Consider the following 24,740-nt stretch of genomic DNA (forward strand, 5'->3'; position numbering starts at 1 on the left):
TAACTCTTCAAGCAATTGTTACCTTTCTTATGTGCAGATGTCATCTGACGAGACTCTAGTTGGATGGTTAATGAAATGTTGAGCAAGATAATGAAAGATTAGTCAAGGGAAGGCCAGGAAGGCAGGGCTGCCGTACCCACAGGCTCACCAGGGCATCCTTAGCTTTTCACGTGCTTTCTCTCTCTTTGCTCTGAAGGCGGCTCCACCGAGGCCGTGCACTCGGGTCTGGCCCGTCAGGTGTCCAGCCTTCTCACCAACCATCTTGCCCGAGCGACCGAGTGCTGCGGCAACCAGGCTGCCGGGAACGATGCTCTGCAGGACGTCCTCAGTCTTCTCAATGACCTCTCGAGGTGCGGAGGGCCGGGCCCTGCTGGGGAGGAGCTGGTTTTTCTCCCGTGTGACTAGGGTTCCTTTTGGCGGAGTTGCCTTTTGAAACATTTAACTAGTAGGACATTTTGGCACACTCCTGCTTCAAGAAAATATGGTACTGAATACAGTCATTGAAATATAGCCTTCAGTTCCAAAACGTGACCTTCATTTACCTGAGTAAGTGTATCGTAAAATAATGTATTCTCATTTGCTTTTAGTCCCTCCTGGCAACAGCCTCTCTAACCTTTTGAATAGCGATGGTTGCATTCAATAAACTAAAAATCTTACTCTTTATACAAGGATTAAAGAATAATGGGTCAGGGCATGTAATTAACTCACTTTCTCATGCTGTGTCTTTGAAAGAAGGTATTCTGTGGTGGTTAATGCCCCCAGGTGTGAGACATGGGGCACACAGAAGCTTGTCCACATGCTGCTGCTTGTTCTTCAGTTTCTGCTGGGTTCTGTGCATTTTCTTTGTTGCCTGGAAGAGGCCCAGCTGGGCAGACCCCACAGTGTGGAGGCCTGGGCACTGCTGCTGCTAGCTTTGGTCTCAGAGCACTCGTGAAGAAGGCGCATCGATGAGACCGGGAAGCTCCTGCATGGGTTTCTGTCTTGGTGCTCCATGAACCATTCTGAGTCTTGGAACTTGATTCAGTAAATGTCAGAGAGAAAATATCCAAATAATTTTTTTCTTTTTTTAAAAAGTTTATTGGGGCCAGCAGGTGGCCTGGTGGTTCAAGTGCACTGGACTTCCACATGGCTGAATGTAGTTTGAGTCCCAAATCTAATGGCTTGCTTTCTTACTGTCTCTGTCTCTTGCTCTCTCTCTCTCACACACACACACTCTGTTCATCTTTGGACAAATTAAAATAAGTAAATAAAGTTAAAAAAAAAGTTTATTTCTTCCATGAACTGGAGTGACAGGAAAAGAGAGACAGACAGAGAGACAGTCCCCTCAGTAGGGTCTTGATGTTGTGTCCACCCCAATCTTCAGTCAGCCTGGATCATGGACACCTGTGTGTCTGGCATGCCCGGGGGGTGGGGTAGGGTGGGGTGTCTGCACTTGAACCTACAATCTTCTTATGTAGGATTGTCTTACAGATCAGTGCATTTTACCACTGTGCTGCTGTTCAGCCCCCTAAAATATTTCTTTTTTAAGTATTATTGGTTAATTATGAGGTCTCTTTAAATGTTTATTTAAAGAAAACCTGATTTTCATGGGACCAGCAGTTGGAGTAATGGCTATGTCACTGGTCTTCATGTAGTCGACCGTGGTTCGCATCCCGGACCCAGTGGCTTAGAACTCATGCCGGGCGTGTGTGCGTGCGTGCCCAAGATCCCGAGAGGAAAATGGAGGAGAAGGGATTGTGGCATGGCCATCCCCCCTGGGGGGTGATTTCTTGCTTTCTGTCTCTCTGTCTCCCTCTTTGTGTTTCTGGCAAGCACGCTTGCCCTATAGCAAAATCCTCTCCAAAAGAAAAGAAAAAAAAGAAAGAAAGAAAACCGATTTTCCTAAGTAAAAGCATAGTGCCAAATCTGTGGCTTCCTCATGAAACCTGACTGAGTGGGTTTGGTTACCCTCACCTAGGGAGTCCTGGTGCCTGAATGTCTACTGGCCCACATTTCCAGAGTGTTTGTCTTTTCTTCCCTCTTTCCAGGAGTCACATAGGTAAAGCCATCCTGAGCCAACCAGCTTGTGTGTCCAAACTCCTCTCCCTGCTGCTTGACCAACGCCCGTCTCCAAAGCTGGTCCTTATCATTCTCCAGCTGTGCCGGGCGGCACTGCCCCTGATGAGCGTAGAAGACTGTGGCAACGTGGAGCTCCCGCCGTGGAGCTACTCCGTCCCCTCTTTAAACAGTGAGCAGGAGGATCCCAGCGACCCAGCTTCCAAGATCGCCTCCTTGCTCTTAGCAAAGCTGGCAGATTACGTGGTCCCAGGTGAGGCGCTCTGGGCAAGAGGAGGCCCCTGCAGGGCATGCTGCTGTGCACAGCCAGGTCCACAGTGTCCCTGTGCTCTGGGGTCAGGAGAGAGGCAGAGGGAGCAGGGGCAGGGATGGGGCAGGAGGAAGAGAGCCTCCAGGACAAGTGCTTTTCCTGTGGAGGAGAGCTGCAGAAGCCACACAGCAGCTTTTCTAAACGGGCTTTGCTTTTTGCTTGAAGGGTGTCAGACAGTTCTTTCTCCAACTGCTTCCGAACCCGATACCACATTGACAAAAACCAGTCCCAAGAATTCCTTAAAAGGAGATAAAGATCCTGGAGAAGAGAGTGAAGCAGTGGATGGCAAGCTTTCCATATTCATCCACAAGCGGGAAGACCAGTCATCCCACGAAGTCCTCCAGCCCTTACTGAGGTGACTAGTGATTGTCATAGCTTCATGTCACAGGCACTGTGCTAAGGAAACCCTTCACCTGTGTCCTAGTTCCCTAATCACCCCGGGAGGTAGTCACTGTTACTGCCTTCCTTGTACTCACACAAGAAGAAACCGAGACAGAGCTGAAACCTATCCTAGGCCTCTCTGACCTAGAACCCATGCTCCAACCTCGAGCTCAGGGCCGCCTCCCCAGACCCCATGGAGAGCTAAACCCTGTGAGGCTGTATTGTTGCCTGTGCCCGCGAAAAGTCCACAGCATGACTTGGGCTCGAGGGTGAATAAAACTGTGTGGTCTTCAGTCATTGGCATCCTTCAGCCATCAGTAATTTAGGAGTACCACTAACTGTAAGATAGAGAAATAGACACTTTTCTAAAGCTTTAATTCAGTTTAATATGAATGGTGTGATTGCTCAGCAAGGAAGTAAAAAATACAATTATTGCCCAACTACTACAAACCTGCAGGGTCCTGTTAGCAGATCCGAGGTACAAGACCTGCTGTATGATGCAAGATATTCATGTCTCAGATGGAAGGGCCCTTTCTTCAAATAAATGGTCTGGCAAGGTGGTCATCCTCATAATTGGACCCCTTGTCTACCATTAGGGAAGCTGAAAGCACTGACAGGCCACTGATGGTGCAAACTGATGGTGTAAACCACACAGGGTCAAGGCAGGTCAGTGCTTAAATGAGGAAATCTGCAAGAAAATGTTCTTGGGCACTGCGAAACGTCATAGTGCAAATACGGTGACCATATCAGGTGGCAGGGGAAGCTGAGTTATTGGAAAGGACAGTCCAGTCATTCCCCCAGGGCACCGAATTCGTGCTGTTGTCAGGTCCCTCGCTTTGGGATTTGGACCTCCTGATGGTTTCCCTTGTGCCCGGCCTGGCCCTTATTCGTGGGTCAGTTCATGGATGTGTTCAGCTCTTTGGTTTGTATATCACGTTCATGTATGTTTTTAGATATGAGTTGAGTGCTCATTATCCTAAATGCTTGGGACTAGAAGTGTTTGGGATGTCATATTTTTAAAATGTTATTTTGGAATATTTGCATATCGTAGGGACAGGGCCCAAGTCTCAGCATGAAAATCATTTATATTTTATATATTCCATATACACATAGCCCAAAGGTAATTTCATACAGTAATTGTATATTACATTTGACTGTGACCTGTCCCATAAGGTCAGACGTGATTTTCCATTTTTGGCATCACGTCACTTCTCAAAAAGTTTTGGATTTGGGGACCAGCAGATCGTTTAATGGTTACGTCACTGAACTCCGACGTGATCAACCGCGGTTCGAGTCCCGGACTCAGCAGCTTCAAATTCTTGTCAGGGGAGTGTGCATGCATGCCCAAAATGCTGATAGGAGAATGGAGGAGAAGGGATTGTGGCAGGGCCATCCCCCCCCCAGGAGTGACTTCTTGCTTTCAGTTTCTCTGTTTCTCTCCATCTCTCCAGTGAGTGCATGCACTCTATAGCAAAAATCTCTCTTAAAAAAAGTTTTGAATTTTAGAGCATTTTAGATTTGGGATTTTCAGATTAGGGATTCTCAACTTTACAACTCTAAAAGCTGCTGCCATTTTTGGCTCAAAAAGTATTATCAGCTGGCAGTAATAATTTCTTTTTTGAAAAATTGAGTCTTATAAACCACTTTTAACACACAGTGAGAGCCTGACCTCATGTAGATGACCCCACCTTGGCAGTGCCTGTAAAGTCTCCTCCCTCTCTGCCTTTTCTTTTTTAGTAGCTCAGAAGGACGGCCCTTTCGACTTGGTACCGGTGCCAACATGGAGAAAGTTGTGAAGATGGATAGAGACATGACCAAGGTAACCTTTAGGGGGGACACTTGCTCTGAACAGAACACATTGACTGAAGAGCATTTGCCATGCTTCAAGTATTCAGGAGCAAGTTTTCAAAAACTAGTTCAAATTTCCACAAAGAAGCAGGGTGAGAAATCTAAATCAGTGGCTTAACAGAGGCTATTTTAAAGAGAAATAACTCAAATCCGTTAGTTATTTATGTCAAAATGTATTAGAGAACTCTTAGTTCTAATCTGGAAATTTTTAGCTCCTTTTTTTTTTTTTTTTTTTTTTTTAGTAAAGAATTATTGCTATACTTTTATTTGTTATTACTTCCTTTTCTTTTTTTTAATTTTTTAAACTTTTATTTATTATTACTGTTATTTTCCAATTTGATCCAAGAGTGACAGAGAGAGAGGGAAAGTGAGAAAGGAAGCCACAGGTCCAGGACTTGAACCATAGTTGGCCATGTGGGAGTCCAGCACCTTTAGCTGTCATGCCACCTGCCAGCCCCCGTTATATCTTATTTTTCAATTTGACCAGAGAGAGACACACACAGAGTGAGAAAGCAAACAGCCAGGTCAGAATTCGAACCACAGATGGCCATGTGGGAGTCCAGCACCCCAACTACCATGCTACCTGCCAGCCCAATTTTTAGCTCTTTTAAGAAAATTTTATAATGTGGTAACAGCAGTTGGCGTAATGGCTGTGTTGCTGGACTCCCACGTAGTCGACTGCTATTTGAGTCCCCAATCTGGTGGCTTAAACTCACACCAGGCGCGTGTGCTTGTGTGCCCAAGATCCCAAGAGAAGAATGGAGGAGAAGGGATTGCGGCATGGCCATTCCCCCACAGAGTGATTTCTCACTTTCTGTCTCTCTGTCTCTCTGGTGAGCACACATGCCCTATAGCAAAAACCTCTCCAGAAAGAAAAAAGAAAGTTTTATAGTGTAAGAATAGTTTGAAATTAAAAAAGAAGTGGTAGGCTACTATCAGGATAATAGATAATAAGAATTACAAATGAATATGCCTGGACTCACAAATAATTAAAGAAAGGAATAAAAATAACAGTAATATATAATTTTTTACCTATTAGGTGAAGTTAAGAAAGATTGATAATAGCCGTTATTGTCAAGGGTGGACACTTAAACATTCGCAAGTGTCTAGGGATTAAACATACAGCATGTTCTTCACAGTTTTGATGGAAATAGAATCCATGTTCCCATAAAGAGGGGAGTGACTGGGAACCAGCAGTTAGCATAATGGCTATGTCGCTGGACTCCTACGTAGTCGACTGCGGTTCGCATCCCGGACCCGGTGGCTTAAAACTCACACCGGGCGCGTGTGCGTGCGTGCCCAAGATCCCGAGAGGAGAATGGAGGAGAAGGGATTGTGGCGTGACCATCCCCCCTGGGGGGGTGATTTCTCACTTTCTGTCTCTATGTCTCTCTCTGTCTGGCGATCGCACACGCCCTATAGTGAAAAAAAAAACTCTCCAAAAAAAAAGAGGGGAATGATTAAAGAAGTTGTTGCATTCGTGTAATGAAATACTGTACAATTATATAATGAGATTGATATATGTATGTGCATGTGAAAAAAATATCCGTGATATATTGATAACTGATAAAAGCAGATTCAAAATCTGTGCGTGCAGTGGGGTTCCTCGATCATATATCTCAGAATTTGCACGGAACAATCTAGAGGAATGGAAATTTTCTTGGACTGGGTAAGAGCATGGGATGTTTAGGGAAATTTAACTTTGTATATGTAATATTTTATATTGGAATTTCTTGAAAATGTGCCTGGATGGCTTTGGAGGGAAGAGATCTGAAAAGCCTAGTGTTACGAAGAGCGAAATGAACATTCTAAATGTCTTCAAACCTGACATCTAGGGTGGCTGTTGCGAGGTGATTACGGAAGAGGCTGCGGCCGCCCTTCGGAAAGCAACCAAGTGGGCCCAGTCAGGACTCATTGTCAGCGTTGGCCCACCTGTAGAATCCGTCAACCCAGAGACTGTGAGTGGACTGTCCACGGGCGACAAAAAGAAAACCGCCCAAACTTCCATTTGTCGAGAGAGGAACTCTGAACTTGCAAGGTAAACGAGGCAGAACCCATCCATGTTCCTCTCAGATTTACCTTGTAATGGTTTGCTTTTGGGTTTTAACTTTCTGCCATCCCCTGACCTGCTGACCATGAGGAGTGAGGGCCAGAATCTCCACATCTGTCATAGTCATTGCTCTCCAGGTAGAGTCCAGGAGTAGATCGGGAGTAATGACCGTCCTGGTACGTCTGGGAGACTAGGCAGGCGGTCCTGGCTGAACGGACATACAGCCAGAGAAGTTTTCTGAGTGTTAGTAAACTTTGGTCTTGCAACTTTTGTTTCTTTCAAATAGTACTTCCCATCGCCCCAACTGAACCCATAAACATCTTTCTAGGAGTAGAGGGGGTGGGTCAATGTTGCCTCTGGGAAGTTTGTGCCAAGTGTTCTGTGCTTGCAAGCAGTAAATGCAGCATGGTGTCTTTTCTCGATCCTCATGGCAGATGCCATACAAATCTTGAGGTTCGTCGTTTCAGAAGATTCTTCGTATGCCACAATGTGAGAGGAGCAGTTTCTTCCTAGTGACAATTTAGCTTCTCATTTTCACAGTCAATGAAGTCCAACTTTTTTAGATAAATAGAAATGTCACCTTCTGGTGCTAACCCTGAAAGCCACTTCTCTGCACTCCTAACCATCACTGGGCCTCAACTGTCTTCCACATTGACATCTGCAGGACTGACCCCGTCCGACCCTTCATCAGTGGGCACGTGGCAAACAGCATGGCTGCAGAGGTGATCGCCTTGCTCCATAGCTTGCTCATGGCACCCGAGTCAAATGCTGCTCAGATATGGACCACAACAGCGGAGAAGGTGAGGACAGCGTTGCTGCTTAGGACAGTGTTCTGTTCTAACAGTAGAATCTTGCCTAGCAAGGGATGTTTTATTAAAGAGAAATTCCCCAAGTTAACCAAATACAGATGTAATTCTTTTCTCCTAGAATCCACTTGGATTTAATAGTTTCAGTGTCTTTTTTGTGGGAGGTGGGAGGTGGCTCTAGGGCATTTATACTCTCCAGAGAGAGACAGAGAGAGAGAGAGAGAAGGAAAGTGAGAAGTACCCCCACGGGTTATGACCACATTGCAGTCTCTTCTCTTTTACTCTCCTCTTGGGATTTTTGGGCATGCACACATACATGCCTGGTGTGATTGTCAAGCCACCAGGTCTGGGACTCAAACTGCATAGTCAGCCATGTGAGATCTAGCACCTTAACTTTCATGCCACCTGCCGGCCCTTAGTTTCAACTCCTAACCTGCATCTCCTGTAACTGCTGGTTCTCATTTGGTAAAGACAGGACAGTATTCTCAGAATGGCAGGTCTTGTTTGGTCTTCCTGCTTGTGTTAGATAGGTACTGACGTGAGGAGATCGGGCAGTCTTGGTTTACTGGATTTGTTAGGTGTGCGCTCCCTGGGTCTTCAGGAGGCCTCTGTGATTGCACTGCCCGTATGCTCTGTCTGTAACTCATCATGACAAAAGCAGCATATCAGGTCACCAGCATTAGAGATCGTCATCAGGTGCCCATGCCATTGTTCTCAGGTGAATCCTTTTAACATGTCCTGGAGATCACTGAGTATTGAGATGTGGGCAGTAAGCTGGATTGGTTTTCCTTCACATAAATGATTGTTCTATTTTAGGGCTTTTAATAACAGGGTGTTTAATTCTCTCATATTTTGAGGTTAAGCATTTCCAGTTTTGTCTGATTATATAAGGTAAATATGGGCAAAATATCACTGGGACCTGGGAGGTTTTTGGTCTCTCCCTATCCAGAGTTCCTTCAGTATGTGAGACCCAGACCCTATTGTAGATGTGGCATCATCCTTGGTATGAAAACCACCATGGTACACTAACTCCCAGTGCACGGGCCACTTCTTATTTTTAGGTTCTGTCACGTGCACTGATGTACATTCCACAACTGGGGAAATATGCAGAAAGCATTCTGGAAAATGGCAGCAGCAGTGGAAGAAAACTCGCCAAACTTCAGAGAATCGCCCGCCAGGCTGTCGCTGCTCTGTGTGCACTTGGAGGCTTCAAAGAGACAATCAAGATAGGATCTGAGGTTCAGGTAACTGGCCACTGTTCCCCTCAGTCACTGTCGCCCCTATTTATAAACATCCTTGGCTTAATTGATCATCTCTAAGACAAGTGTCCACTGGACAAAATAACCTTGTTCTTTCGAACTAAGTAAAAAATCTGAGAAACTTATAAATTCCAATCTACACTGTGCTGTGCATTTGCCAGATATTTACATAACGTTATATATACAATGTGAACTGCACTACTGTGTCTGGTAGTGTCATTAATATCAGCAAGATTTGAAAGTGTGAGATGACAGCATGGGGCAGTCACCTTGCCATAGGTTTGAGGACCTGTGTTCATGTCTAGGGCGTGGTATCTGCAGTACCATCAGCTATTGCAGAAGCTCCGATCCTGACAGATGTGAATTTACTCTTCCTACTTGTCATATCACACGAGACGGTTGTTGACACCATCAGAGCTATTAGATGGCGCTAATCCATTTCCTTTCCAGGTTTTAGGGAGAGGAATATCAGGAAGCATCGGAGTAGTGGCTTCTATCAATGAGCAGGAAGGTATAGCCACAGTCAGATTCCCACCCATAGACTGTAGAAAGACTTCGCAAGCATCAGACACATTGACTATTCCATTGTCTAGACTTTGTGTTCCAAGATCAGAGGTAAGGTGATTTTTAAATGCTTTCTAAAATGTCACTGCAAGTGGTAACCATACTGTAATGAGTAATATGGACATGCACAGTACAGAAGCACAAATACTTGGTTATCTTACATTTTACCTGTGATTTGTACATTTATGTATGCATATTGGTTTTAATGATGTAGTAGTAACACTCGTGTGAAATTTTTCATCTAGATGATAAAATTGATGTCTTTGGTTAGAAATATTCCACAGTATATTGTGTTTTCACTTGTTTTGATCTGGTTTGCAATTTTCTATGTGGTGTTTTATTTAACTGGAAATTTGAGAATTAACTCCAGATAATAATAACACCCTCATTTCTTATAAACTAACTACGTGAATTTAACTTTCTGCCATGCCCCTCCCCCCGCCATCAGGCATTGCCTCTTCATAAACTGTCCATTACTGAGAAGGTAGTACAGGCAGTCCAGTCCATGTTGCTTCCTCAGGAGGGAAGTCTCTCTATTCACACCTCACTTCCTGCAACAGGAGATGGGTCAGCTCCTGTGATGGCAGTCGTTCGGCTCCTGGCTGAGATAAGGACAAGGTGAGCTCCCTCCCCAGATCACCTACTGTGCTAAAGTGGTACGGGCTGATGGAGGCAGGGATCCTGGGTAGGCCTCTCCACCCCAGGCCTGGTAGGCCCACTACTTGGCGCTCATGCCAGGCCAATTATCTTATGTTTTCTACAGTTTATCGCATTCACCAGTCTCTGCCATTTCTGTTGCATTTCCTAATTTCTGCATTTTGAAATAAAGTTCAGCTGTTCACCTAAGAAAACAAGCAAACAAGTGAAATAGGATATATGGAACCTGTACCTAAGACTTCACTGGTTTGCTTTAGCGAAAGAATTTTGTCCTATCACAGGAATAATTCTTCCACTTTTAAAAATGACTCAGACCACATTAATACGTATCTGTTCTACCACTTTCCAAAATGATGGCAGGAGAACTAGAGAACACTAACAGGTGTTAGTGTTGGAAATAGTCTTTTCCTCAATGGAACTTCTCAGAAAGTTCTAATATGTATGTTGACTCAGGCCATAGAGATCAGCGTACAGGTTGTCCCAGTTTTTCAATCCCTCTTGCCTCCAAACCTCTAATATTACCCTAGAGCAGAGTTGAGGACAGGTTGCTAAGAGATGGCCCTGATCTGGGTCTCCCTGTGGTGGGATTGCCTGTGCAGTGTCAGCAGTTCATATCTGAGCAAAGAGAAGCTACCTCTGTCTTGCAAGCCAGTCCAGCTCAGGACAGCAAGAGGAATGGGGAGAGTGAGCCTTGTTGTAAACTGGGAGACAAAATTGATTGAAACGTTTTTCACAGTTGACTTTTTAGAGAATGAACTTGATGACTTTGAAATATTGTAAATCTTTTAACATTAAGAGCATGCCTGGTCATGGCCCAGCTTTTAGAAGACAGCTTATTTTGTGAAGAATTCATACAGCAGTGTCCTGCAGCTGTTGAAGTTCTTAACCTAGTAGCCCAGGAATGCAGTGCTGGTAAGTACCGTTACCTTCCTTCTCACGCTATTCTGTGGAGTTTTGTCAACACATTTGCAATTTGATATGGAATGTTAACCATTATCATACACACAGACACACATCGAATTGGTGAGCTCTAAAGAAAACACTTACGGAATTCCCTTCAATCACAAACCTAGAAATAAATATAAATAAAAACTTTCAGTCTATACCAGCTAGAATGTCAGCATTTTTCAGTTTAGCTATAGGGCAATGTCAGAGCTTTTTCTTTCTCCTTTGGTACAGTGAGCTCTCTTCATCCATGGTTCTGTTTCTATAGATTCAACCAACCATGGATCAAACATATTCAGTTGTTGCTGACATGTTCTGTGTAGTTAGGTCTATAATGATCGTGTCTATACTGAACATGTGCAGACTTACTTTCTTTTCATTATTCCCTAAAAAATAAAGTATCACAGCCATTCTCTTAGCCATTCTCTATTTACATAGTATTAGGTATTATAAGGAATGAAGACATCATATTAAATATATGGAGTATATACATATGTTATACACAAATACTATACTACTTTTTAAGGTTTTTGCCACAGGGTACATGTGCTTGCCAAAGAGAGACACAGACAGAGATAGAGAGGGAGAAAGTGAGAAATGACCTCCCTTGAGAGGATGGCCATGCTACAATCTCTTTTCTTCCATTTTTCTCTAGGGATTTTGGGCATACACACATATGCCTAGCATGATTTTCAAGCTCCCAGGTCCAAGACCATGGTTGAACTGTGATCAACCATGTGGAATCCAGTGCCTTAACCACCAGGCTACCTGCTGGCCTCAGTACTATGCCTTTATTTTATTTTATTTGAGAAAGAAATTTTTATTATAGGGCCCATGCACTCGGTACAAAGACAGGGAGACAGAAAGTGAGAAATCACACTCCATGGGAATGGCCATACCACAATCCCTTCTCCTCCATTCTCCTCTCAGGACTTTGGGCATGCACACACATGTACCTGGCATGAGTTTCAAACCACTGGGTCTGGGATTTGAACCGTGGTCAACTATGTGGGAGTCCAGTACCTTAACTACTGTGCTATCTGCTGGCCCCAGTACTATGCCATTTTATACAAGAGACTTGATTATCCACAGATCTTGGTATCTGCTGGGGATCCTAGAACAAATCCCTCCAATGTAGGGAGGGACAACTATGATAAAATGAATGCTTTTAACAACAATTTGTTAATATTATAAAGTACCTAGTTGGGGTCAGCAGGTTAAGGCTTGAAAAACACACCAGACACATGTGTACATGCACAAAATTTCAAGAGGAGTATGGCTGAGAAGGGGTTGCAGTGTAACCATCCTCCCGGGGGGGAGAGGGGTGCTTTCTTACTTTCCCCCACTGTGTCTCTGGTGAGTATATCCTATAGCCAAAAAAAAAGAAAAAAGAAAAAAGTGAATGCTCAGCTTTTAATTTTGTCATAAAGGTCATACTTATTTTTATATTTATTTATTTGAATCAGGCTCCAAATAAATTCACACATTATCATTTATTGCTTTATCTTTTAAATCTCTTCTAAAATACAGCTTCTCCTCAGTTGTTTTTTTTTTTTCTTGTTTTTCCTTACCAATTTAAATAAATTGGTACATTTCCAAGTCTGGATTTTGCCAAGTGTACCCTTGTCATGTCATTCAACATGCTCTTTTGCCCTCATTATTTCCTATAAATTGGTAGTTGACCGGTATTTTTAAGCGACGATTTACCCTCCATCCCCAAGGATGGAATTAGACCCTAAGTGAAATTGCTCACAATTATCATTTCTCCCGCATTCTGCTACTAGCATTTTCATAAACCACAAGGATGAAGTGGGTATCATTCACTCTCTTATTATCTCTCTTGTAATTTTTCTTATCTACGCTGTTTATTTCTCCTGTGGTCACTCTATCAGTAACTATCTAGTATCCTTTTGATGCATACTTTTTTTTTTTCACTCTTTCAACTTGTGGTGATTTCTGTTGGTTTGTTTTTGTTTTCTGAGTTTCTCTTTACTCTAGACCTCTCAAATTGTTTCCTCTGATAAGGCAAGTACTTTGGATTCATAGAACCTCCAGCTGGAAGATCCAATAACCATTGCTAAACCTCAGAGAGATCTGAACAGAGAAAAAGCACAGAATAAAAGGAGTTTTCTAGGCTTCTACATTGAAATTACTAGTATCTACATTCTTGCCCATAACTTAATTTTGTCCTTCTAGTAGGTCCTTTGTTTACTGCCTCTGCTTTTTAATGATCTTGGCTTAGATTGCATTCTAAGACATATTTTAATGGATTTTAGCAGGCATTTAACTTGCTGAATTAATCACTTGCTTTTCTATAGGACTGTTTGTGGGTATCCTCTTTCATATATTATATATTAATAGAATAAAGATGTCTGAATTTGTGAAATTAACATTGGTACTTAATGTTCAAACTAGGACCTGTAATAATTTAGAACAGTAGTCTGAAATGGTTTTGATCATAGCCTCTCTAATCTATTTTTTCTGGTGGGAAAGAACTCTTTGTTAACAGAGAGCTGAAGGGAACCAGCAGTTAGCGTAATGGCTATGTCGCTGGACTCCCACATAGTCAACCGTGGTTCGCATCCCGCACCCGGTGGCTTAAAACTCACACCGGGCGCATGTGCGTGTGTGCGCAAGATCCCGAGAGGAGAATGGAGGAGAAGGGATTGCGGTGTGACCATCCCCTCTGGGGGGTGATTTCTCGCTTTCTGTCTCTGTCTCTCTCTGTCTGGCAAGCGCATGCGCCCTATAGCAAAAAACCTCTCCAAAAAAAAAAACAACAACAAAGAGCTGGAAAGAAACGTGGGAAGTCCTTATCAATTACAAAGGAGAAAGAAACGTGGGAAGTCCTTATCAATTACAAAGGAGAGAACTGTGAGCTTATATACGTTGACTTATATTCCAAACAGCATCCTGTGTCAGGTTTAAGAAGCCTTGATTTAATAACTCACTTATTAGGTTACGAATAGCTCTGAGTTTAAAGTAAATATCCAAGTGCTGACTCCACAATCATTTACCCATAAAAGTCAAGGGAAAAGACCTGCATTCTGGGTTACTTTCCAACATAGCAGTGGATTCTTGTAGCCTACAAGGGAGTCAGAGCCTGTATTCAGGAGAAATGCTGTTTAGTAAGTGAGGTTTGAAGCCCAGCCACGGTTGTACAAGCAGTAGAGCCCTGCTGCTTGAGGCTAGGGCCACAGGGAGGCCTGGATTCAAATCCTGGACAGCCTAAAACAGGCCAGGCACAGTGGCATGCACTTCTAATCCTGGCTCACTGGGAGGCCGGAGCAGTGGGCCACAACTGAGAGATCCTGTCTTTCTCCTCTTTCTACCCCTCTTTCTGTCTCTTCCCTTCTGTCTCTCCCTCCTTTTATCCCTCCTTCCCTCTCTCCCTCTCCACACACCCCCTTCAATTTTTCTTAAAAAGTGAGATTCAAAGTGGAGGGATGGGTAGGAGAGAGTTACTTGATATTTATTTTTTAATTTATTAAAATTTTATTTCATAGGAGGCCAGCAGATAGCATGATGGATATGTCACTGGGCTCTCACATAGTCGACTGCAAGTCGAGTCCTGTGGTTTAAAACTCAAGCTGGGCACGTGTGCGTATGTGCCCCAAATCCCAAGAGCAGAATGGAGGAGAAGGGATTTCAGAGTGGCCATCTGCCCTGGGAGTTGATTTCTTGCTCTCTGTCTCTGTCTCTCCGGCTAGCATGTGCACTCTATAGCAAAAACTTCTATTAATTTTTTTTTAATTTCATATATGAAAATGTCACACAATATATAAGCAATATATAAGCAATAATATACTTATACTCACATTTCTAAAAATCTTTTAATCAACTTTTTTCTATTATTTTACTTCGTCCTGGATGAATCAAGTAGCAGAGTAGGCCTTCGTAGTATCCAATCACATCTTTTAATTTTTTTTTGAAGAGGTTTTTGCCTTAGATTATGTGTGCTCACAGAGAGAGAGAGAAAACCGGAAGACAGTGAGAGGGAATGTGAGAATTACCTCCCAGGAGATATGGCCCTGCCAAAATTCCATTTCCTCTAGGATTTTGGGAATTCATGCATATGTGCCTAGTGTGATTCTCAAGCCACCACGTCCAGGACTCAGACTGCGGTCAACCATGTAAAAGTCTAGCAATGTAACCGCTATGCCATCTACTGGCCCTGTATGTAATCACATCTAAATTTTATAGCTTCTCCATCTAAAGAAGAGAATACTTAGTTCCATGTGGTGTAGGAAGATGGGACTTCTAGAAGCACTTTCCCATGAAGTGATGTTGTTGAGAAGTTAGTGGACCCCTTGGTTAAAATAGCCTGGGAAGCGATTGCTGAGCCCAGACAAAAGGCACTTCCAACAAAGTGCTCACAGTGTTACTCTACATTTCCTCAGTGTTACTCTACATTTCAGCATGAGCCAGAATCTCCTGGTTTCAGCTCTTTCCTCTTTTGTCAACTTCCTATTGTGTACATTTCCTGATCCAAACGTTTGTAGACTTTGAGAACTCCTGGGAGTCATGTTCAGAATGCTTCCCAGGCTGCTCTAACAGTCCTGGGCAGTCCTCAGCTCTCGCTTGAGGAAACGGTGCTCCCAGGTTTGTCCCGACCTGCCTTCTTCCTTCCTCCCTTTCTGTCTTTGCATCTAGGCGAGGGCAGGAGGAAGGCAGAGGTAGGTGTTTCGACAGGGTCTTGCTGTGTCATGGTCCTTCTGTCCAGGCCTCTCAATTAGCTGGGAGCACACACCATGCAGTCAAGCCTAGTGTATTCAGGTCAGCCCAGGAACCAAATCCAGGCCTCCCGTGTGGCTTCGAGCCTTTCAGAGTTGGCACTGTCTATACACCACTGCAGTGGGGGTTATCTTCTTTCTTTATCTGTCTTCCCATGAGCTCCTGTGGTATGCACAGTGAACAGTCCTTCTGAGATCCAGGCCTGGTGGCTATTTCTTTAAAGTACCCTCTTCTCCAGCCTCATGAATGGGCTACATTTAAAAATGAATCCATTATTACATTTTTTTTCCGGTTTTGCCATAGGGCACATGTGCTCACTAGAGGGGGATACACACACACCCACAGACATACACAGAAAGAGTGAGAGAGAGCACGAAATAATCCCCAAGAAGAGATGGCCACGCCACAATCCCTTCTCCTCCATTCTCCTGGGAATTTGGGCATGCACAAATAAGTGGCTGGGGTGATTTTCAAGACACTGGGTCCAGGACTCAAACAGTGGTCACCCATGTGGGAATCCGGCACCTTAACCACCACGTCACCTGCTGGCCCTGTATCCAATTTTAAAAATCAATTTAAATGATGAGGATACTGGTCTTTTTTTTTTTTTTTAATCAGATGATAATAATTGGTCTCATTTATTTTTTTATTTTATTTTATTATTCTTCAATTTGACCAGAGAGATAGAAGGAGAGAGTGAGAAAGCAAGCCACAGATCGGGGACTTGAACCATGGTCAGCCATGTGGGTATCCAGCACCTTAACCACCACACCACCTGCCAGCCCCAGATCTCATTTATTTAGCATTGCCCTGTACCAGGGACTTGCTAAGGGCTAGACTGGAGATATTTAGTCCACCTCTCCAACCTGTGGGACAGTGGTATTGGCATGGGCCCTGCGTTGAAAGAGAGAGAAATGCCAAGTAGTGGAGCCAGGCCCTGAATGCCAGCAGCCACCCCCAGAGCTCATGCTTGACCCTATAGTATGTCACCAAGCAGTGGGTTATCCTCAAAGATGCCTTAGCACTTATTCCTTTGTAAGAATTTACATAATCTGTGTAGTTGAGTCTTATTGCTTGGCCCTTCTCTGAAAGAGTCGGTGTCCTCTTTGGGGCTGTTGAAGTTGTTTTCATGAGTTCAATGTGTACCTCTGCAGGAGAGCGACTTGCCGTTGTGGAGGTGCAATGTGAACGGCTGAGGATGCTCTACCGGGACTGTGCTCGGCCCCCGCCACCTCCCCTGCAGGCTGACCGGAGACAGGTGAGCCCTCTGCTACACTTCCACCTCCTACTGGGCTACCGCATGCTCACGAAGGGGTGCAGAGCAGCAGGTTAAAAGCACTGAGAATGAGCGTCCTCAGAGCCATTTGGCCGCAGGCGCTCTGCAGACATGCTGTCATCTTTGAATGCCAAAGCGTACTGAGTTGTTGTTTGAGTACTGGAAAATTACAGAGGATTAGCAGAACTTATGAATGTTTAAAGAGTTTCTATATGTTGTAAATAACAGGAAAAGAAAGCTTTCTAAAATCTTAGATCAATGGACCATTTTGTAATAATAAGTAGATATAGAGAGAATTAGAGAGTAATAAAAAAACAAAAGTAGCAGTTGGGCATGATGGTGCACACATGTAATTTCTTCCTACTTGGGAGTCTAAGAGAAGAGGATTCCAAGTTCAAGGCCAATCTGAGCCACTAAGCGATACTCTATCTCTTTAAAAAGAAAAAGTGGCATGATGTTATAAACTGGTATTATCTATGAATGTACTTAGCAGCATTGTTCATAAAAACCCCAAAGTGAAAACAACCCAGATGTCCATCTGCTGATGAATGGAGAAACAAAATATGGTCTATCCACACAGTGGAATATTACCTGGCCACAAAAAGGGATGAAGTACTGACACATGCCACAGCATGACTAGACCTTGAAATTATGCTAAGTGAAAGAGACTGGACACAAAGACCCAAATGTTACATGGTTCCATTAATATGAGATGCCTAGTACAGGTAAATTCAGAGATAGAAAATAGATTGATGGGGGACCGGCCGGTGGCATGGTGGTTAAGGGTACTGGACTCCCACATGGGCAACCACAGTTCGAGTCCTGGACCTGGCAGCTTGCTTTCTTACTTTCTATCTCTCATTCTGTCCCTTGCTGGTCAAATTAAAATAAATAAATAAAGTTGAAATAATTCGTTAAAAAAATAAATTGGTGGTTTCTAGGGGTAGGGAGGGGAGAGTCTAGACAGAGAGCAGTAGATAAGGACTTCTGAGGGGTATGACGTTTCCTTCAGCCAAGACAAAAATGTTCTAACATTAGATCTTGGTGGTAGTTGCATCTCTCTGTGACTATACTAAAAACCCTTGACTCATACACTTTAAATGAGTAAATCATGTGTTGTGTGAATTATAATTCAAAGAAAATTGATGTGTCTAGTTAAGAGTGTGTTGGGACAAGCAGTTAGCATAATAGCTATGTCGCTGAACTCCCATGTAGTTGACCGTGGTTTGCATCCCCGATCCAGTGGCTTAAAACTCACGCTGGGCACATGTGCATGCGTGCCCAAGATCCTGAGAGGAGAATAGAGGAGAAGGGATTGCAGTATTGCCATCCCCTCTGGGAGATGATTTCTCGCTTTCTGTCTCTCTGTCTCTCTCTTTCTGGCAACCACACGCGCCCTATAACAAAAACCTCTCAAAAAAAAAAAAGCTTTGAGCTGAATATTAAGTCATAGGAATATCATTTCTGATTATGGATTGGCCTAGTTTGTCTTCTAATGGAACCAGTGAGAGGGTGAGGGCCTGGTATGTGTGTGTACATGTGTGTAAGTAGGATAGATATATAAGACTTCAAACCTCATCTGTCATAATGGAAGTTAAATAATGTGTTAAAGGGATGATAAAATAGCACTATAAACATGAAAAGGAGGAATTAGAGGTAAGTATCAGAATCAACAGTGAAAGAGTTAAGAGTGGTTATTTCTAGGGAACAGGACTGGACACAAGGATGGAAACCACTTTTTTTATTTTTTTTAATAAAGATTCCCCCCCCTTCCCAGGAGAAGACATGTACTTTTTAAATGTGTGTGTGTGTGTGTGTGTGTATTTTAATACCATCAGATAAAAATGAATTTTCAGGGGGAAAGGGGTTTGTGTTTGTAATTTTGTTAAATGAGCGTTTTCCCCCCAATGTAGCCCAAAGAGATTACCTGGAGTCCCTCGCGAGTGTTCCCGCCTGTCCGAGCCTGCATGTTCTCATCTCACCTGACTTCGGTCACTTTCCTGGCTGACCCCAGTGCTGGGGGAGGTCTGCCTCGAGGCACTTTTATCTATGCCACCTCACCACTACCAGTTCAGGTGAGACTTGACATCAGTCTTTTGCCTCTTCAAATTTGGAAAAAAAAAAAAAATTTTTTTTTTAAGCGGGTTTGAAGGCCCAGGCTGAGCCTCTATTTGTTGCCCTCTTCTGGTGTCTCTTCAGGCCCCATCTTTTTACTGGGAAATTGAGATTGTTTCCTATGGAGATACCGATGACGACACTGGACCAATAGTTTCCTTTGGCTTTGCTACAGAAGCAGAGAAACGAGATGGGGCTTGGACCAATCCAGTGGGCACTTGTCTTTTCCACAAGTAAGTGGCTGCTAGGCTACCATTGCCTTTATTTAAAAACGCTAGCCAAAAAGTAGATCCGTGTTCCAGAGGAGCTTTCTAACAGTGTTCAGAGGTGGAAAGGAAGCCAAACGGAGTTATGTCTTCGTATAAGTTTTAGGAAAGGGATATATTATTTTCCATTTTGAGACATTTGCATGCATGTTAGCAAGATTGCGTCTGTGTTGTCCTGCAACTGAAAACCTGTCCGTTTCCCAATTCCGTAACCCCTTTTTCTGTATGGTTTGGAAAACACCTTTTCTCTGTGAGTATGGTTTGTTGTGATTGTTATAATATCCTCATAATTTGTACCTCCCAAAATGGGGAAAACACTAGTTGGAGATGTCTATGTGTTTTAGGAGAGAGGATAGCTCTTACAACCTCTGATCTCTCTTCTGCTGCGGAAACCACTGCCTGTGTTCACGGCCTACATGCCTTGTTGTCGGTGCTGGCTGGGTGGTCTTGTCTTTGATGCCCCTTCTTTGTGTTTTGGCAGCAATGGCCGAGCCGTGCACTACAATGGCTCCAGCCTGTTACAGTGGAAGAGTGTGCGCCTAGACGTGACCCTCTCCCCTGGTGAGTGCAGTGGGGGCTTTCCACCCTGCGTTTCCCTTGTGGCCCCAGGTTTGGGTCTAAGTAGATTAAAGCTCAATAAATTTAACAACTGGAAATGAGCCATTGTCTCCTGGGCCCAGAGGTCACCAAGGTGAACAGTGGTGGAGACCCAGGCACTGGGAAACTCTGTTCTAGTGGTATCTAAGCCACAGCAGACTCTGATCAAAACTGGATCATAGATCTTCGTGCACTTACTGGAGCATTTACAGGAAGTGAGTGTAACGCTACCGTGCCAGCAGCTTGCCCTAGGCAGCCACGGAAGGAGCCAATGCCACGAGTCTGTGCCCCCCATTCTCTGCGTTCTATCCCAGCACCCATTGTCTCTTCAGAAAACAGCTTGGTGTGAATTGTCTTCACTGCTTGCAAGACACCTTAATTTCTTATAAGTGAAAGGACATGATTTAGTTGTGTACCTTTAGGGTATACTTTTGAGGCCACAGAGTCACGGACTTTCACCTTGTACGATAAGTAATCCTCCACGTGCTAAAAGAGGAGAACGTGTGTTTCTCCATTTAAAAATCTGTACCCAGCTGGCCTTTGTTGCCTGGAATGCCAGGAAGATCAAGAGCAAATTGAATGTGTTATTGTGGTAATCAACTTAGCTCAGACCCTGGGCATTTTCTTTCAGAATAGTTTCTGACTTATCTCTTAAAATGGTTCTTGTGAAAAAAAAAAAAAAAAAAAAAAAAGTTTAGACCATTTCATGTTTCTTCCCCCACCCCCAACCCTACCTGTTATATAACCAGAATTTCTTTACGGGTATTATTTGATAACTCAAACTTTTCAGGCTGATGCGAGTGTGACTGCTTTGAAGATAGTTTCTTAGTTCTATTTTTAAAAGGTTTTTTGGAAAAAAAAAAAAAAAAAAAAAAAAGGTTTTTCTATTGGGTTACTTTATTGCTCTATAAATACAATAGATTCGCGTGCTTTTCTGAAGTGACCGAGGGCATACAGAAATAAATAAAGAAAAAAATAGTCAATGTTACACATCCTGTCACATGAGTTCCACATGGGAAGTTCAATCAATAGTCAATAACAGAGGGAAAATGTGTCATTTCCTTCCTCTTCTCTGCCGTAGGCGATGTGGCAGGAATTGGCTGGGAGAGAACTGAGGGGACTCCGCCACCTCCAGGGCAGCCAGCCAAGGGCCGGGTGTACTTCACATACTGTGGCCAGCGGCTCTCCCCCTATCTCGAAGACGTCTCTGGTGGGATGTGGCCCGTGGTTCACATTCAGAAAAAGGCAGGTTACTGTGCTGAGAAAGGAAGACAACCCCTCCTTAGTAACGTGTTCGGCACCCATGCACTGTCAGACATAGCGTGCCTGTCATACATAACATGGTGCTCAGTGACAGGAGGAAGGCAGAGCATGCTGGGGGAGCGGGCTCTTAGTTTGTGTTGCCCCACAGTCTTGGTCAGTTGATACTTTATCCAGAAAGGAGTGCTTGACTGCTTTGACCTCCTTTTGGCCTTCTTTCCTAAACAGCAGTGCAATCAACAGGGATTCTCTCGTGTCAATAAGGCGACTTTTTGGTTAACCACGTTTTGAATGTGGGTCTCTTAGTATGTGGGAAGCTTGGAGGGATCCTTCAGTAAAGATTCAATAGTACAGCTGTTTAACCCAGCATCCCGCACACATGAATCATGGAACTCTTGAGTTTTAAGGAGCACCTATTAATGCCTAATGTTCTGTAATACTATGGGGGCTTTTCAAAAGTTCATGGAAAATGTGTATTATGAAAATCTGTGGACTGGCCCTGTAGCCTAATGGTTAAGGGTGCTGGATTCCATGTGGCTTACTATAGTTTGAATCCCTACCCAGCTGCTTGAAAACACATCAGGCATATGTGTGTGCTCTAAAAATCCCACAGGATGGAGAAATGGAGAAGGGGTGTGGTGTGACCATACCCCACTATAAAATGCTTTCTCCCTCTCCATCTCTCTGTCTCTCTGTCTCTCTTTGATGAGCACACACATGCCCTCTGATAATTTTTAAAAAGAAAAGAAAAAAGAAAATCTGCATAGATTTCAAAACTTTTTGCACCAAAATAAACATGTATTTTAATTCAGTTTTCCCATTTCCTTTTTTCTTCTAATATAAAGATTATTTCTCCCATGGAGGGGGAGCACCCGCACAGGGTCCACCATGAGCCATCCCCTAGTCTCAGCTCCGTGTGTAGCAAAGAGCATGAGAGTGAAGGGGAGGGGAGTGGAGGCAGGGCCAGCTTATACACAGTGCCAGGCGCCAGGGTACGCAGTTGTGCCGCCCTCTGCCTGCTGTCTCATGCTGCCCTATTCCTGGGGCCATTCTTCTGATTTAACGTTTAGTGAAGTACATGTCAGAATGTTAAAAAAAATGATAAAACCAAACCCTAGTCCTTTCAAATCCTTTATTTGAATTCTTTTCCAGAACACCAAAACTCGAGCCAACTTCGGCTCCCGCCCGTTCGCCTACGCTGAGGGGCAGGCCCACCGCAATGCTGCCGACCTGTGCACTGACCTGGCAGAGGAGATCAGTGCTAACTTCGAGGCCCTGCCATTTGCCATGGCATCTGACAGTGACAACGATGCTGGCACCAGTATTGCGTCAGACCCAGGCACTCACGGGCCGCCCTGCCGGATTGCTGCGGTAGCCACCGCCCAGCAACGTAAGCCACCCCTCTGGGCCCACTGCCCCCGGGGGGCACAGATGCTGCGAATTCCATTAATCCTCTTCATGTGGGCATTCTTGTTGCAGTTGGTAGTCACACACTTGAGTGCCCGTCGGCAGTGGGGTAACAGGCTAGGCAAAAGAAAATGGGGAGCAGGAAGAAGCATTGCAGACGAGAAAGCATGTACCCCATACCAGGGCACCTGCCGCTGCCCACTGCCAGCACATGGTATAATACAGTGAACGCTCCAGAAGTTAACATGAAATGGCCTCATTTCATTGCCCAAGTGGCATGGTGTTTAAGGCCCACTGCACTTCCACATGGCCAACCACAGTTCAAATCCCAGACCTGATCTTGAAACTCACACTGGTTGCATGCGTGTGCATGCCCAAAATCCCAAGAGGAGAATGGAGAAGAAGAGACTGCAGAGTGGCCATCCCCCCAGGGGGCTGATTTCTCACTTTCTCTCTGTGTCTCTGGCAAGTACTCGTGTCCTACAGCAAAAATCTCTCTAAAAAGACTTAAATTAAGCTAATCAAAGAGTACTAAGGTACAAGTTGTGGGGTATAGGTGGTGGGAGTGTAGGTGTGCACTGACAAATGTTTCTGGTCAGCTGTGGTGGTGCAGCAATAACGCAACACTCCGTGATACTAAAACCCACGTGGGAAGGCTCTGGGCTCTCTCTCGAGGTCTCCCTGTGCATGCTGGGCACACACTGGCGTCCCTGTGATTCTAATGGCTGAGGCTGGGCATAGATTTTAGCATGAAGACCCTGTTAGAGGAAAGATGCAAGGAAATGATCAATCCATAAAAATAAGATTAAAAAACCACACTCTTCGGGACCAGTAGGTGGCATAATGATTTCATCGCTGGATTCCCACATAGTTGACCGTGGTTCGAGTTCCAGATCCTACGGCTTAAGATTCACTCCCAGCATGTGCGTGTGTTTGCCCAAAATCCTGAGAGGAGGATGGAGGAGAAGGGATTGTGGCCTGACCATCCCCCCAGGGGGTGACTTCTCTCTTTCTGTCTATCTTTGCGGTGAGCACACGCAGCCTATAACAAAAATCTCTCTGTAAAAACAAGAAAGGGACCAGCAGATGACATAATAACATCGCTGGACTCCCAGTAGTCGACCATAGTTCAAGTCTTGGACCCGGCAGCTTAAAACCTAACACCGGTGCGTTCGTGTGCTTGCTCAAAATCCCAAGAGGAAGGAAAATGGAGGAAAAGCGATTGTAGCGTGGTCATCCCCCTGAGGGAGGGTTCTTACTTTCTGTCTCTGTCTCTGTCTCTGTCTCTGTCTCTGTCTCTCCAGCAAGTACATGTGCCCTATAGCATAAATATCTCTTAAAAAAAAGAAACATAAAAAAACACTTTTCTGAAAAGTATTATTTGAAAATATTTATGATAAAATTGAGTAAAACCGAATTTGCCAAACTAAAGCTGTCAGCAGGCCATGTTTAGCCCATGGGGTACTGATTTGCAAATGGTTTTGAGTCTGATTAGTTCTTCCTCACAGTGAAAAACTGAAATTCTTCTCTGAGCTGAATGAATTATATCCAAGAAAACTTTGTTAGGATTCCGCACAATTATCGAGGGCTAGTTAGTTATTCCTTGACTCTGTGCTTTAGAATGGCTTAACATACTAGGAGTCTTTCTGTCACACAAGTTAAGAGAATCTGGTTTGTCCAAGGATGAGAAGTTGCTGGAGTTTGCGCCCTGCTCCTGTTGCGAGCTCACCGGCATTGTGCTTTATTTCAGAATATGATAGTGACACTTCCTGTCACTATAAAGTCGAGCTCAGCTATGAGAATTTCATCACTTCTGGCCCAGACCCTCACCCACCCCCCATTGCAGATGATGAAAGTGATGACGATGATGATGATGACATCCCGCAGGTAAGAGACCGACAGGTATAGATTAGTACCCTGCAGTACTCCCCCAGCCCCCGTGACTTGGACAAGCCTGGAGGGTGCTTTGGGTGTGCGGGTGCAAGTGCATCACTGTGTTTGAACAGTGAGGCCGGAGTGTCCCTTTTCCTAAACCACCTGTCAGTAGCTATCTGCTGGACTCCTCTGCCCGGTGAAGATCTGGGTTGGAGGCATGGAGCACTTTGATAGCAACCTGACAGTACGCTCAGAGCCATCTGATGCAACTGTATGGTTGCCAAGGGAAAGGAGCCGCTCACCCCATCTAGCTGACCCCCCACCTCGCATCGCTC

At 44.3% G+C, this 24,740-nt stretch overlaps 1 protein-coding gene across 1 annotated transcript in view; it reads left to right on the forward strand.

Annotated features, from left to right (window-relative positions):
- HECTD4 (HECT domain E3 ubiquitin protein ligase 4) overlaps positions 1-24,740 on the forward strand; it is a gene marked incomplete at its 5' end in the record, with an annotated part of 148,680 nt that overhangs the window by 75,626 nt on the left and 48,314 nt on the right. The window contains 17 exon segments of the mRNA XM_027771636.1: positions 197-350; positions 2,028-2,308; positions 2,531-2,720; positions 4,484-4,565; positions 6,430-6,632; positions 7,309-7,444; positions 8,512-8,694; positions 9,160-9,324; positions 9,722-9,891; positions 10,727-10,842; positions 16,764-16,867; positions 18,799-18,960; positions 19,085-19,233; positions 19,748-19,827; positions 20,945-21,108; positions 22,276-22,513; positions 24,281-24,417. Of these exon segments, the coding sequence (XP_027627437.1) occupies positions 197-350; positions 2,028-2,308; positions 2,531-2,720; positions 4,484-4,565; positions 6,430-6,632; positions 7,309-7,444; positions 8,512-8,694; positions 9,160-9,324; positions 9,722-9,891; positions 10,727-10,842; positions 16,764-16,867; positions 18,799-18,960; positions 19,085-19,233; positions 19,748-19,827; positions 20,945-21,108; positions 22,276-22,513; positions 24,281-24,417 (2,714 nt within the window).

Source organism: Tupaia chinensis, unplaced genomic scaffold (assembly GCF_000334495.1).
Source record: "Tupaia chinensis unplaced genomic scaffold, TupChi_1.0 Scaffold000226_1, whole genome shotgun sequence".
Taxonomy (NCBI): Eukaryota; Metazoa; Chordata; class Mammalia; order Scandentia; family Tupaiidae; genus Tupaia; species Tupaia belangeri.